Source organism: Oryzias latipes, chromosome 18 (genome assembly GCF_053564925.1).
Source record: "Oryzias latipes strain Hd-rR chromosome 18, Olatipes_Hd-rR_3.1".
NCBI lineage: Eukaryota > Metazoa > Chordata > Actinopteri > Beloniformes > Adrianichthyidae > Oryzias > Oryzias latipes.
In genome coordinates, this window is record NC_136254.1 from 31,182,712 (window position 1) to 31,195,282 (window position 12,571).

Here is a 12,571-nt window from a genome sequence, read left to right on the forward strand (position 1 = left end):
CTGTTGAGGATTTGTAGCATCAGATCCTGCTAAATTGCATTAAGATTTTTACAAAATAATAATTGTGTAAATTCAGCAGTTCGATTGGTTTGTGTTCGTCCAAAAGGAGTAACTACCCAAATGTGTACAGATTGGTTGAAGTACGCTGAATGGGAGTGGAAAGAGGGCTTTAAAAGTAATTAAAAATGGGGGTAAATCTAGTACAACGAAGGTGTGCTGTTTAGTTTTTAAAAAAATTCCTTTTCTGCCAGTTCTGAGATGAAAATAGAAAATTCTGAAGTTTAAAGCCATGAAATTATATAGAGGAGTCTTTGAGATGTACATCTTAAAAGTTTGGTCCTATTCATTTTCTATGACTGGAAAGTCGCACAAAAAAACTGCTATAAAATAAACGAGAAATACAAATGCTTCCAGAAGTTAAACTTTTCCAGATTTACTATCAGCAGGTGAAATCATTTGGATATTTTGAAATTGTAATAAGTAAAAGCATTTTTTTGAATGGGCAGAATAAAATATAAAACAGAAAGATATGTTTGATTGCTTTCATCAATCAGACAAAGTGGCTCTGCAGATGTGCATTATTCTGTTAATTCAAATGTTTTTTTTGTCTTTTAGATATCTAAATTGGGGGGGTGAGGTGCTTCAGGCTCCCAGGTAAGTTTCTGACAAAATAAAGCAAGTAACTTTCACGGTTTTAAGTTTTTCTGCTTTTGTGTTCCAGGTGTTTTTTGTTCTGTGATGTTTTGAGTATAACTTCCTGTTTTATTTTGTAGTGTTTCCTGGTTTGTTGTAGTTTTGAGTTTTACTTTGGTCCCCATCCTTCCTGAGTGTTTCCACCTGTGTCTCGTTTGTCTGCATGTATTTAAGTCTCGTCATTCCCTTCCTCCTGTGCTGCTCCATATTGTGCTTTTCCCTGGTTTTGAGCGTTCTGTATTTTCAAGTTTCGAATATTCTAGCCTGCTTAAGCAGTGGTTTTGGTTTTGTAGTTTTGTGTTATTAAACCCTCCATTCCCTGCATCCTCCTGCCTCCTCTCCTCTCTGCGCCTGGGTACTTCCCTTCTCCCCCGTAACAGTAACATCACAGAAATGTAAAGAAAACTCTTCTTTACAAACTATTTTAGGTGATGTTTACATTTCCTTTCCTGTCTGCAGTTTTAGAAGAAAAAGTTTGTTTTACTGTAACAAAATTTTCTCCTTTTTTATTTTTTCATGGTCCTAAAAATCATTTTCATGTTTGTGTTTGTTTTTTCAGCCCTGCGACTAAAGACCCCCAACCGTCTCCTTCAACCTCCGCCCAGAACTCCCAGAGCCAGTACCAGAAAGGCAGGTGGAGCAGCCACTCGCCGTCCCGCAGCCCACGCCGCCAGCGTGGATTGGAGGACCGAAGAAACCGGCGTGGCAGCAGGTCTCGCTCCCGCAGTCCTCGCCGCCGCTACAGCTCCGACAGCCGCAGTGACAAACACAGCAGCCGCTCCAACTCCAGGAGTCCCCGTCGGCGCTCTGAGAACAGGAGAGAGAAGCAGAGCAGATCCCGCTCGCCACGCTCCAGACACAACCGCCGGTGTGTAAACACAAACAATTACCCAAAACCAAACCCGGATAGAAGGACATTCAAATGTCGTCAAATGGATTCAGGTTATTAAGCCGTTAAGGAGGACTCATGCAGGTCTGATGAAGATTTGGTAACAGGAAGTAGGAAAATACGTTTTTCTGGGTCATCCTGACTCATCAAAGGAGGAGGATAGATGTATCAGTGCAGGAGTAGACACATAAATATTAAAGATACAAGATATTTAGTTAGAAACTAAAGATGCTGAAAGACCATTTATTCCTTAATTTCACTAAGGACAGTATTTTATTTTAAATGGATCATCTATGTGGATCTTCTTAAGCTGGTCTCAGTATAGTTTGATTTATCTGAAAATCTTATAAAGAAGTTAATTTTTTATATTTATTTAGGCAAGGAAAAACTGCTAAAAGACAATGGATTACAAATCTATTGTCTTTTAAATGCTAAAAGTCTTTGGACTGAAATCTTGAATTTCATAGAGAACGTCATCTGGTCATAAACCATTTCTGATTATTTTCCTTTAGGTCTCGTAGCCGCTCTCGTTCGAACTCCCCGAGGTACAGCCACTACACCTCTTCCCGTCACCGGACTCGCTCGAGAAGTCGTGAGAGACGATCTTCACCGAGGAGGAAGGATGAGAGACGGTCACCAAGGAGGAGCCGCGAGAGGCGGTCATCCCCAGAGAGGTCTGCGGGTCAGAGACAGCGGTCGAGCAGCACCGAGAGGCTGGCCAAGAAACTACTGGAGAAAACAGGTTTGACCAAGGCATCGTTTTAGCGCCTTCACGGCAAAGACAAGTAAAAGTTCTCATGGATGGTATATGATCTGGTTTCATGAAACATGTCTTTGTGTTGCTTTTTTCAGCTGCACAGTCTCTGTCCAAACATTCCGACCTGGAAGCCATGGTCAAAACTCTGGCGCCGGCCCTGTTAGCCGAATTGGCTAAAATGAAATCATTAGGTTCGACGTCTTCAGCTCCATCTTCTTCTTCTGGAAAGCATGAGGTTGGTGTCAGCGGAGGATGTGCAGCGAAGTTCCTTCTTTTTACACAGAAGTATTGTAAATATAAAACACAGTCAACTTATTAAACAGACGGACACAAATACAATAAAAATACGTCAATGGCAGGAAAACTGTTAAATGATAAGAAGAAAAGAAATCCCATATCATGATGCCTCTACTGCTGTGCGTGACAATTAGGATGATATAATAGAGGTTAACAGTTTTTTTGTTGGTGTTTTGTTGGTATTTCCAAAATGCCTAAACTCCTGCTTTTGTCCTGCTTCATTAATGCAGGTTGTTTATAATGAAATGATCTTTCATGAATTAAGGTGTTGAAATAAGAAGACATAAAGGATGAAGATCTCTTCTCACGAGCTGCTGGATGTTCTTTCTCCTCTGTTCTTTCTGCAGGGTAAATCCTCTCCCCCCACCATGGTGAAGCTCTCAGGGGTCACAAGTATGATTTCACACGGCGACGTCCAATCTGCCATAGACAACATTGGGAAAACCAAATCAGTGGTCATTTTCAGATCAAAATTAGAGGTAGGCACCACAAAAGTAGGAGTTTACACGCAAAAAATCTCAACTTCGATCTTTAACAAAAGAAAATATGTTCTTTAGTTACCATTTTTTAATTTCATTGATAATTTTCAGATTGTTTAAACGTTGTAAAGTTTGAGCTGCTCCTGGTTGGTTTACTGTCTGACTCTTGTCTTTCACACAGGCAGTTGTATGTTTTGAGAAAGAGGAGGATGCAGAGAAGCTGAGGAAAATGAAACATGTGGACATCAAAGGAACTAAAATCTTTGTTGTCGCAGAAAAAGTAATGCATTTCTCTCTTCCTGTATAATGTTTCAGATATGTTTTTATTGAGATTTCATCATAACAATCCTTATATGTTCTTTGATAGGAAAGTGTTGCCAAGGAGACGAAGGAGCAGAATCCTCCTGAGCAGTAAGTTGTTTTTCCTCCTTAGCAGTCATGCTTTCATTTAGTTCTAACTGAAATTCGGTGACTAGTCCGTACTGGTACCGACTACCGGTAGCACAGAAAACACTGATTTCAGTGCTTCGTTTCAAACATGTCAGTCATTTGTATTTGATTCAGTTTTGCTATGCTAGCCAGTAGTTTTACCTTTCCAGCAATTGTGGGCGGGTTGGAATAAGAATAGGTAAGGGTGGGCGGAGCTTAGATTTTGAAAATACTGAGGTAAAAAATCAGTCAAAATGTTGAATGCAAAGTAGGGCTGCACCATATGAAGAAAACTCGCGACATTAGAGATTATAATATAATCAATTAACGATATAATTTGCGGTATGTAAACAAATAGCAGAACAACCTAAAACATCATTCCCATTTCATTGCAACAGTTTAAAAATTATACTCCAAATGACCCTCGTCGACATAGATGACAAACGTTTAACATAAAAGGCCTCCATCTGATTGGTCAAATGCATAAAGGGATTTATTTGATTCGTTAAATGCTTCAAGCTGCCATAAGATTGTTTTAACACATTTTTAGGGTTTACAATTTATTGCGATTTTTGCCGTCTTTTGCGATATGCGTATTGCAGAGCTGGTTATTGCGATAACAATAAATTTGCGGTAGATTGTGCAGACCTAATGCAAAGTCGTCACCCTTCAATGTTTTTGGAAAAAACTGTTGATTTTTTTTTTCACCGGAACCATTTGAAAAGTACCAGATAGAATCCAAACGGTACCCGTTCTCGGTTCTGACAATATTTTTCTGGTTTTGGGCGGAAGAGCGGCAGAACAAGAACAAAAACGTTTATTTTACTGCTACAGAAACGCAGCAGTGATCCGGCTTTCTGGTCATCTCGACTGGTTTAGATTGTCAAACTTTATTCCAATAGAGCTGCTTTTTGGTCTGATGTACCTGTACTGTACGGCTGATGACGCGGTTTATGGTTTGATTCTGTGTGTTTGTCATGGATTCGTGTATTTTTTTTTTTTTTTTGTAGTTTTTTCTCCTGGTTTTACTTTTGCTGGGCCTTCTTGCCAAAATTATGATTGTACACGATAATTTGCTCTCAATCGATCCTCCTGGAAAAATAAAGTTAATTCAAAGAAAATTCCAGTTTGCTTTGCCAAACTGTTGCTGTAGGATTAGTTAAGTCAAACAGGCCACCGGCTCACAGTTGTTTCCACAGACCATAATATTAATGCCTGATATATAGCAACTGGTTCTCTAATGTCATAAAGACGCTGCTAATAAAGTTGCTCAAACGGTATATTTTTGTGTTTTGGATATTTGGAAAAAAACAGTTTTAGTGACTGTTTTCTTTTTCTTTTGTTTATATCTGTGAAACATTAAAAGTCAAACAAGGCTGGTGTCTGTCTGTTTTTTTTAACGTCCACTTTGTTGTGGGTTAAGAGAAAATATCTGTTACAATTTAATGATTTCTACATAACATCTAGAGTCCTTAAGAAAAAAAGCAAACCGCAGCCCGGTCCGTGAAAATATAGTCTGACATTAAACCAGTCCATAGCCTGAAGAAGGTTGGAGACCACTGATTTAAAGGATGAATTCTTTGTTGTTGATGAGGTTATTTACATTTATAGACATCCATTTTACTTGTGCATATTCTCGTTAGTGTCCAGGTGGACACTAACATCCACCTGGAGCGATTCTAGAGACTGAGTGAACATTTGATTAACATTTCTCCACCACAATCTCATCCAACTCTCTACCTTACAGTAAATCTGCATCATCCAGTGGCCGTACAGCCCAAACTGGAAAAGAAAGAGGGCCTGCTGCTGCATCCGAAGGCAAAAAACCCACAACAGCAAAGCCTGCGGCCAAAGCTAAAGTCACGGTTTCTAAAGCTAACGCTGCCTCCACCAGTAAGACTGCGAAAACGGTAAAGACAAAAAATTCAGCTAAAAAGACGACCAAAGCCAAGGAACACGCTCCAGAGCCGCCAGGACCAAAAAAGACCAAGGTTCTAGCAAAGACACAAACTAGTAAAGCTAAACCGACTGTTGTGCAGAAAAAGACCGGAAAAGTTACCAAACCCGTAACGAAGACCGCGCCCAAAGCATCTGCATGCAAAACTGCTGATGCTGATGCAAAGGCCTCAGCCAAAACTCCACAGACGCTTAAACCTGCATCTCAGGGCTCTGCTGGAGCAGAGAAGACGGTGGAAGAAACACAGAAAACTGAGACTGAAGCTGCAGGAAGTCCTTCAGGTGATGCCCAGACTATAAAGTCTGAAGCTGTCCAGATCCTAATCATTAATAATCCTTTGAAGCCTCACGAAGTGAAACAAGAAGAACCCATGGAGGTCGAAGTGCCTCCTGGTATCAAAGAGGTTAAAGGCTTTGGGACTCCTCCCCCCCAAACCACAGAGAAAACCACACCGGATGAGCCTCCCACACCAGACAAAGGTTCTAAAGAGCTCCATCAAAGATCAGATCCACCTAAAGGAATGGAAACTGAGGCTTCACATGAGAGTTCTAAAGTGGAACCAAAGCAGACTGATGCTGAAGGTTTGTTGAAGACGTTCAATACAATTTCATACGTTTAGGAAAACTGACACCTTTGTCTGTACTCACGAAACTTTCTCCTCTGAACATGCTTTGTTTGTAGGAAAGAAAGAGGCGGCACCCAAAACGTCTGTGGAAACACGAACCACCTCTGCTGCTGCGTCCACAAGTTCACTGATGTTTGAAGACAAGATTCCTAAAATCGATGAGAACGTGTACAAGGCTTTCACCGCAGTACTGCGCGAACACAAAAAGGTGATTTCTGCCTGATTCTGCTGTCATGCAAAAAGAAAAAAACACAATATTTTTTCTGACGGAAACCATCAAATCTCTTTTTGGAAACAAGTGTAATTTATCGTATTTGTCAAGCATTAAAGTTTTTGTGGTTTTCTCTTAACTTTCAGAATAAAAGCTCTGAAAATAAGAAAGATAAAAAGCAGGAAACGGTAAAGACAAACTTTTTTTCGTTAGAAACCATGGTTCATTTTTATTCTCTTAAAGTACAACAATCTCATCAAAGTGAAGTTTTATTTGACCTTTTTCTCTTGTTTTCCAGGTTGATGGTGAAGGGGAGGGGCTTTCCTCTTCCTTTTTTGATGAGCAGAATTTCAACATCGAAGACTTTGTCACCCTTGATGAAATCGTAGGAGATGTGGACAACAGCAATGCTCACCAAACCTCGACGGATAAAACTGAAAAGAAGAGCAAAGATGAGTCATCGGCAGCCAAAAAAGCTTCCTCCAAGAGTTCGTCATCAACTTCCTCATCCAAGTCAACAACAAGTAGCTCAAAGTCTGCTTTAACTAAAAATCAGAACGACTCATCCGAGTCCTCCAAACCTTCTATCTCTGCTAAAGCCAGTAAAACATCGTCCACCTCTTCCTCACAGTCCGATTCTCCACCAAGTAAGACGTCCAAACAGTCATCCTCTCCTGCAGGTCGGACTACACGTTCATCAACAGCTGCCAGAAAATCTGAAGAAACGTCCCAGAAGCCAAAAGCTGAAACGACAGCTGGAAAGAGTGCAGTGACGGAGTCTGACCACAGCGTGTCAGCAGAGAGCTCTGCTGGAAATGCTGTTGAGTCGGAGACAAAAATAGAACCACCTTCAAAGGTGGAGTCTAAACACCAGATGCAGAGTCCGAGGACTGATTTCAAGGATGAAACGAGCAAAGATGAAAAGAAGAAAGACACAAAAACAAAGACGGATGATGCTGAACACATGAAGGAAATGAGGAATTATGGGAATGACCAGAACCCTGAAGTCCAAAAAGATGTGGGCCATCCAAGCAACAAAGAAGCTCCAATGCCTGAAGACCTACAAGTTTTAGAAATGATTCAGATGGAAAACAAGACTGAGACTGAAAACCAATCATCAGAACAAACGTTGCTTCCTGAAGGAAAAGGAGCTCAAGTTTTTGGTGAATCTGATAAACCAACAGCGGGAAATGAAATGGCTCTAAGCAAGGAAGGCAACCAAACTCCAACTACCATAGAGAGTGTAGGGAATGTCAAACTGACGGAGGCTGAAACCAAAACAGACGAGTCCTCCAAAACGTCTGCAGATTCAGAGCAAACTTCTGATGACAAAGAGCAGCCTCTGGATCCTGTCAAAGAAGTCCAAACTCTTAGTCACCAACAAGCTAACGCAAAGGAGGAAGCCACAGAAGAGGAGGATGAAGTGTACCATGTCCTCGATGCGATCGAGGATCTGCCAACAACTACAGAGTCAGAGACAGACATTAATGAAGCACCAAGGAAGAAGGTTGGTACCGGCGGTCAAGAAGACAACACAACAAGGAAGAGCGATCAAAAGAGCAAAACATCATCAGATGAGAAAGAAGAGTCGCAGAAGAAACGGGACAGGAAAGCTACAAAATCTGAAACACAAATCAAGAAGAAATCCATAAGGAGAGACGAAAAGACGGAGGAGGACATTGAGGAGGACCCGGAGTACATGATCTTTGAGGTATTGGACTCTGTTGAAGACGAATCCGTTCTGGAAGTTCCAACCTTAGAAATGCTGGATCAGAAAAGTAATACTGGAGCTACTGAGGAGAAAACGTCAAGTGTGAAAGGATCCCCCAAAAGTTCTAAAGAGGAAGAGGATCCTGAGAAGAAGGCAGGCACGGACGAACAAAGCGTCTCTACAAGATCTACCAGAGGACGAAAATCATTGAACCAGGATCAAGCAAAGGAAGATATTTCCTCGAGGAGGAGTACTCCAGCTAGAGAGTCACGGGGGCTAAAAGAAAAAACTCCTAAGACCGAAGATGAAGCTCCTCTAAAAGAAAGGACTCCCACACAAAAGAGGGGTGATGTGATGAAGGACACAAGCGAGGACGATACAGCTTCCAGCACTTTGGGGGCTCCAGAAGAGGAGGTTGTCCAAAAAGATCAACCGCCAGTTCAAGAAAAACCAAGAAGAGGTAGACCAAAGAAAAACACCAAGAAAGCTAAGAAACAAGTAGCAGCTCCAAAGAAAGTCGAGTCACCCGTTAAAGAGGTAGAAGAGGATGAAGATGAATTCCAGATTATTGACTCTGTTGAGGAGGAAGCGGTTGACGGTCCGGCTTTCATGAACCAAACTTTAAGTACAGGAACACCAAGTTCTAATGATAAGAAGACGAAACCTGAGACAACTAAAGGTTTGCTTTTAAATGAGGAAGAGGAGCCTTTGTATCAGATTTTAGATTCTGTGGAAGATGAGGGACTTCTAGAGGAGGTAACCCCCACTGAAGTGTCCAATATGGAGGTTGAGGAAGATGCAAAGAAGAGGAGCCTGATTCAAACCGCAGACAGCACAGCCGTTTGTTCCGAATACCAGTGCCAGCTCCAGTCAGCTGAGACCATCAAAGGTGTTGACGTTCCTTCCACAGAACTCAGTGAGGATATGACTCAGAAGACGGGCGCTCAGACGGACGGAGAGCCTCCAAGTTCACAGAGCGGCGATGCAGCATCAGCAGATGCAATGACCGACAATGACACAACCACCTCAAAAAATGCTCTTAAAAACCTGGACGAAGTCAGCGAGGAGGAGGAAGATTACCCCGACGATACAGCCGAGGAAGAGGAGCTGAATAAAAGACTGGCTGCAGCGAAGGAGCGAGAGAGGGCACGGGAGGAAAGGAGGGCACACAACGGAGAAAACCAGGAACAGAGGAGTCTAAGCTGTAGCAGAGGAAGGAGCCATAGGAGTAAGGAGGAGGAGAAGGTGGATCTAGACACTCAGGAGCTGGTGACTCTGGATGAGGTTGGGGGCGATGAAGCTGGGGAGGCAGATTTTGAAGGTTTGGATAGTGGGGTCATGGAGAGAGAGCTGCAGGACCTCGTCACTTTGGATGAGATTATTGAAGAAGAGGTGGAAGAGGGAAAAGAAGCCCAAACCCACGAGACCCAGCCACGAATCCAGGACGGCCAATCAGAAGACCTTATTAAGCCAAAGGTTTGTGAAGTTCACCTTCTGCAAAGGCGGCAGCAGTTGAAGTTGGTTTTAATTGTTTTCGGTTCTTCTTTTTAGACTTCAACAGGTTCGGAAGAATCTAAATCACCAAGAGCTGCTAAAAGAAAACACGATGAAGATGCAGGTCTGTAGTGTCATGTCTACTTTTCTCACAGTGGTCCTTCGCTCTATGAAGGTTTTAACTTTGAGTTTAAACAAGAAAGAAAATTGTAAAAATCCAGAGTGAGGAGTTTTGCAGCCTAAAAAAACATCAGTAATTATTGTAAAAAAAATAAAGATCACCAGTTATTTTTAGAATGTAAGTACCACTATAAACAAGGGGACAACTGTACCTTTAAAACAACTTGATTCTCAAGTTCATGAAGTTATAATTCTACGGTATAAAGTCTGACACACACGTGTGACCTGAAATGTAACCAAAATGTTTCTTCTTCTCTTTTGTTTTAGAAGAGAGCTCAAACTTCGGAACTGTAGATGATCCGGGAAAGACTGAAGAAGAAGAAAAGATGGTGACGACACCCAGATCAAGAGGCCGACCCAAGAAGAAAAGCAGACAAGCTGGTGAAATGAATAACATGGATATATGTGTATATGTGTGCTGCATGATCACTGCCGTACGTTTAGGTATGAAACAAATGTTGCTTTCTCCAGCAGTGAGAAAATCTGCCAGAGGAAAAGAGTCGAGCACCGAAGAAGAGAAGAAAGACGAGGAACTGGAGCCACCGCCTCCTACGTCCCTCGATTCCTCTTCAACACCGGATCCAGAAACTTCTGGATCATTAGGTGATTACAAAACGGAGATCCAAAAGCCAGAGGAGGACATGAGTCAGTCTGAGGTGCAGCAGCTCCAGCCTGAGCCGGCTGATGAGGGGAAAGGATCTGTGATGAAGAATGAGCAGGATGAACTCATGACTGAGCTTAAAGGTACTGTACAGTGCTTTTGAACACGTATCAAAATTGGAAAAACAAATAATAATTCCAATGTGGATATGTTGGTATTTATCATCTCATACCATTTTAACCCTGTAACACAGGAGCTTTAGCTTTGACGTACTTTGAACTACTGTAACTCTTCAACCGTTAAACGGATTCTGACGCTGAGAGCAGTTTTGCACTGATATACAACCGTATGGTGTATAGTGTTCCCCCGTATATTGGCATTTCACTATTCACAGATGTTTTTTCAGTCAGTGACTCCCGTTAGGTTGATCACAAAAACTCGGCTCAAGACGCTCGTGTGAGACGTTTGGAGGTGCTGCGGGTGAGGAGGGGAGTGGAGATGAAGAGCACGGCTGCCCGTTGGCTTCCTTGCCCGCTGCTAAGGAACATTGCACAGCTTTTTCCACCGGATCCTGAATTGCTAAAACCAAAGATTGTGCCCTGCATGGAGAAATGGCATCAGCTGACTCAGAAGCGGCCAGAAAATATCCCAATACGTTGAGGAAGATAATCGCGGAGAATAATTATTATTTGAATGAATGAATGATGGATGAAACCGGCCTCTTCTGGAAGAAGGTGTTCTCTCGCACTTAACTGATAAAGAAGGAAGTACAGGCTTTGATAAATATTTTACAAACCATCAGAAATGTTTCAGAGGGGTTTTTGGTGAGTAAGGACCGGTGACTGACGTTCTTTGCCCGCTGGGGGTAGTTCTCTGTATTCGCCGTGTTCGTGGTTGGCTGGTCCCTAACCCCCGCGAATTAGGGGGTAATACTGTAGTCAAGTATTTACGCAAATAACAGAAACCAACGGGTTCTGCTTCATTGCTTTATTTCCTGTATTCTCCAGTATTAAAGGGTTAAAAATGAAATTCTTTGTTGTATTTTTTTTTTTCAGGTAACAAGCGCCAGCAGGAGCCTATTGGACTAGAATCCAAGCGAGCTCGTTCTGAGTCTCCTTCAGTGCCAGGAGGTTTTCTACTGCCCCCATACAACCCCAAAAGCCCCATCGGTATAAAAAACATCAAACTCGTTCACCTCAGAGCTGTTAATTCATTCCTATAACGTTGACATCTTTTTTCCCCCCCGTAGGTCAAGAGCACGTTGTTCCAAAATCTGGATTTTTCTGTAATATCTGCTCTGTTTTCTACCTGACTGAGAAGGCAGCAAAAGAAGTCCACTGCAGCAGTCAGAGGCACTATGAAAACCTGCAGGTAGGACAAAACCTCAATGCAGGACGATCTAGAAATAAAGACACGTGTGTCATGTTTTCCTGCACTTCTTTTTTTCAGAAACATAACAGGAAGCTCCAGTGGAAATCCTCCAGAACACAAAGTTCTCAGGGTTCTGTGTCCGACTGACTTGAACTGGAAACTTCTTTAAAATGAAAAGACATAAGATGAGCCACGGCAGTTTTGGTTAACAGAAAATTCCCTACTATATCAAATTTAATGTACATTTATGACAAATGTTTGTACATATGTAATCAGGAACAGTCTCCCCACTTCTAGCGCCTTTTCTGTTCGCATGGAGAACAGGTTTGTTGTTTTATTTTTAGAACAAACTGCCAAAAGACTTTCTTTCATGGCCTGTTTAAGCAGAAATAAAATACTGATCCAAATCATCACTGATAGATGCTCGGTACACCACCGGAAAATGTTTTGTTTTGGCTTTTACTCAGTGATGTACATGACAAGTGGTTCAGAAGAAACTGTTAGATATCTCTTTCATTGTTGTTTAATATTTCTATTTCTTTTCCTGATTCTGCTGGTTTAATAAAGATTTAATTTTTTTGTGACAAAGTAAAGTGGTTTCTTCCTTCTAAAAGGCTTTTTATTGCTTTGGAGATCTTCTGGAGTTCTGGGGCGAAGAATCATATTAAAGGTTTTAATTACTGTTATGCTTATGTTAATTTTTCACCGGTTTCAAAACATTCATTTCAATTTTTACATATTTTTTGACCAGAAATTATACTAAATATTTATTATTGTTTCTGACTCATGTAGAGGAAGAAATTAAATTTTAATTTTTTAAATCTAACAAAAAAAAGGTAGGAGCATTTAAGTTGATTAGAAGTATTCTAGTGTTGGT

At 41.5% G+C, this 12,571-nt stretch overlaps 1 protein-coding gene across 3 annotated transcripts in view; it reads left to right on the top strand.

Moving 5' to 3' along the window:
• Positions 1–12,287, top strand: part of LOC101174778 (uncharacterized) — a 32,537-nt gene extending 20,250 nt beyond the window's left edge. For 2 of the 3 annotated variants that reach the window (XM_011487289.4, XM_078935753.1), the window contains exons 4-20: positions 616–654; positions 1,253–1,561; positions 2,095–2,324; positions 2,435–2,574; positions 2,984–3,115; positions 3,297–3,395; positions 3,483–3,526; positions 5,292–6,082; positions 6,183–6,334; positions 6,484–6,525; positions 6,636–9,524; positions 9,600–9,666; positions 9,990–10,103; positions 10,194–10,466; positions 11,379–11,492; positions 11,573–11,694; positions 11,773–12,287. In XM_011487289.4, coding sequence (XP_011485591.2) covers positions 616–654; positions 1,253–1,561; positions 2,095–2,324; positions 2,435–2,574; positions 2,984–3,115; positions 3,297–3,395; positions 3,483–3,526; positions 5,292–6,082; positions 6,183–6,334; positions 6,484–6,525; positions 6,636–9,524; positions 9,600–9,666; positions 9,990–10,103; positions 10,194–10,466; positions 11,379–11,492; positions 11,573–11,694; positions 11,773–11,841 — 5,626 coding nt within the window. In that variant the 3' untranslated portion in view covers positions 11,842–12,287. The remainder of the gene's footprint in view (positions 1–615; positions 655–1,252; positions 1,562–2,094; positions 2,325–2,434; positions 2,575–2,983; positions 3,116–3,296; positions 3,396–3,482; positions 3,527–5,291; positions 6,083–6,182; positions 6,335–6,483; positions 6,526–6,635; positions 9,525–9,599; positions 9,667–9,989; positions 10,104–10,193; positions 10,467–11,378; positions 11,493–11,572; positions 11,695–11,772) is intronic. The other variant, XM_078935752.1, reaches the window with a different exon arrangement.
• Positions 12,288–12,571: the final 284 nt, after the last annotated feature.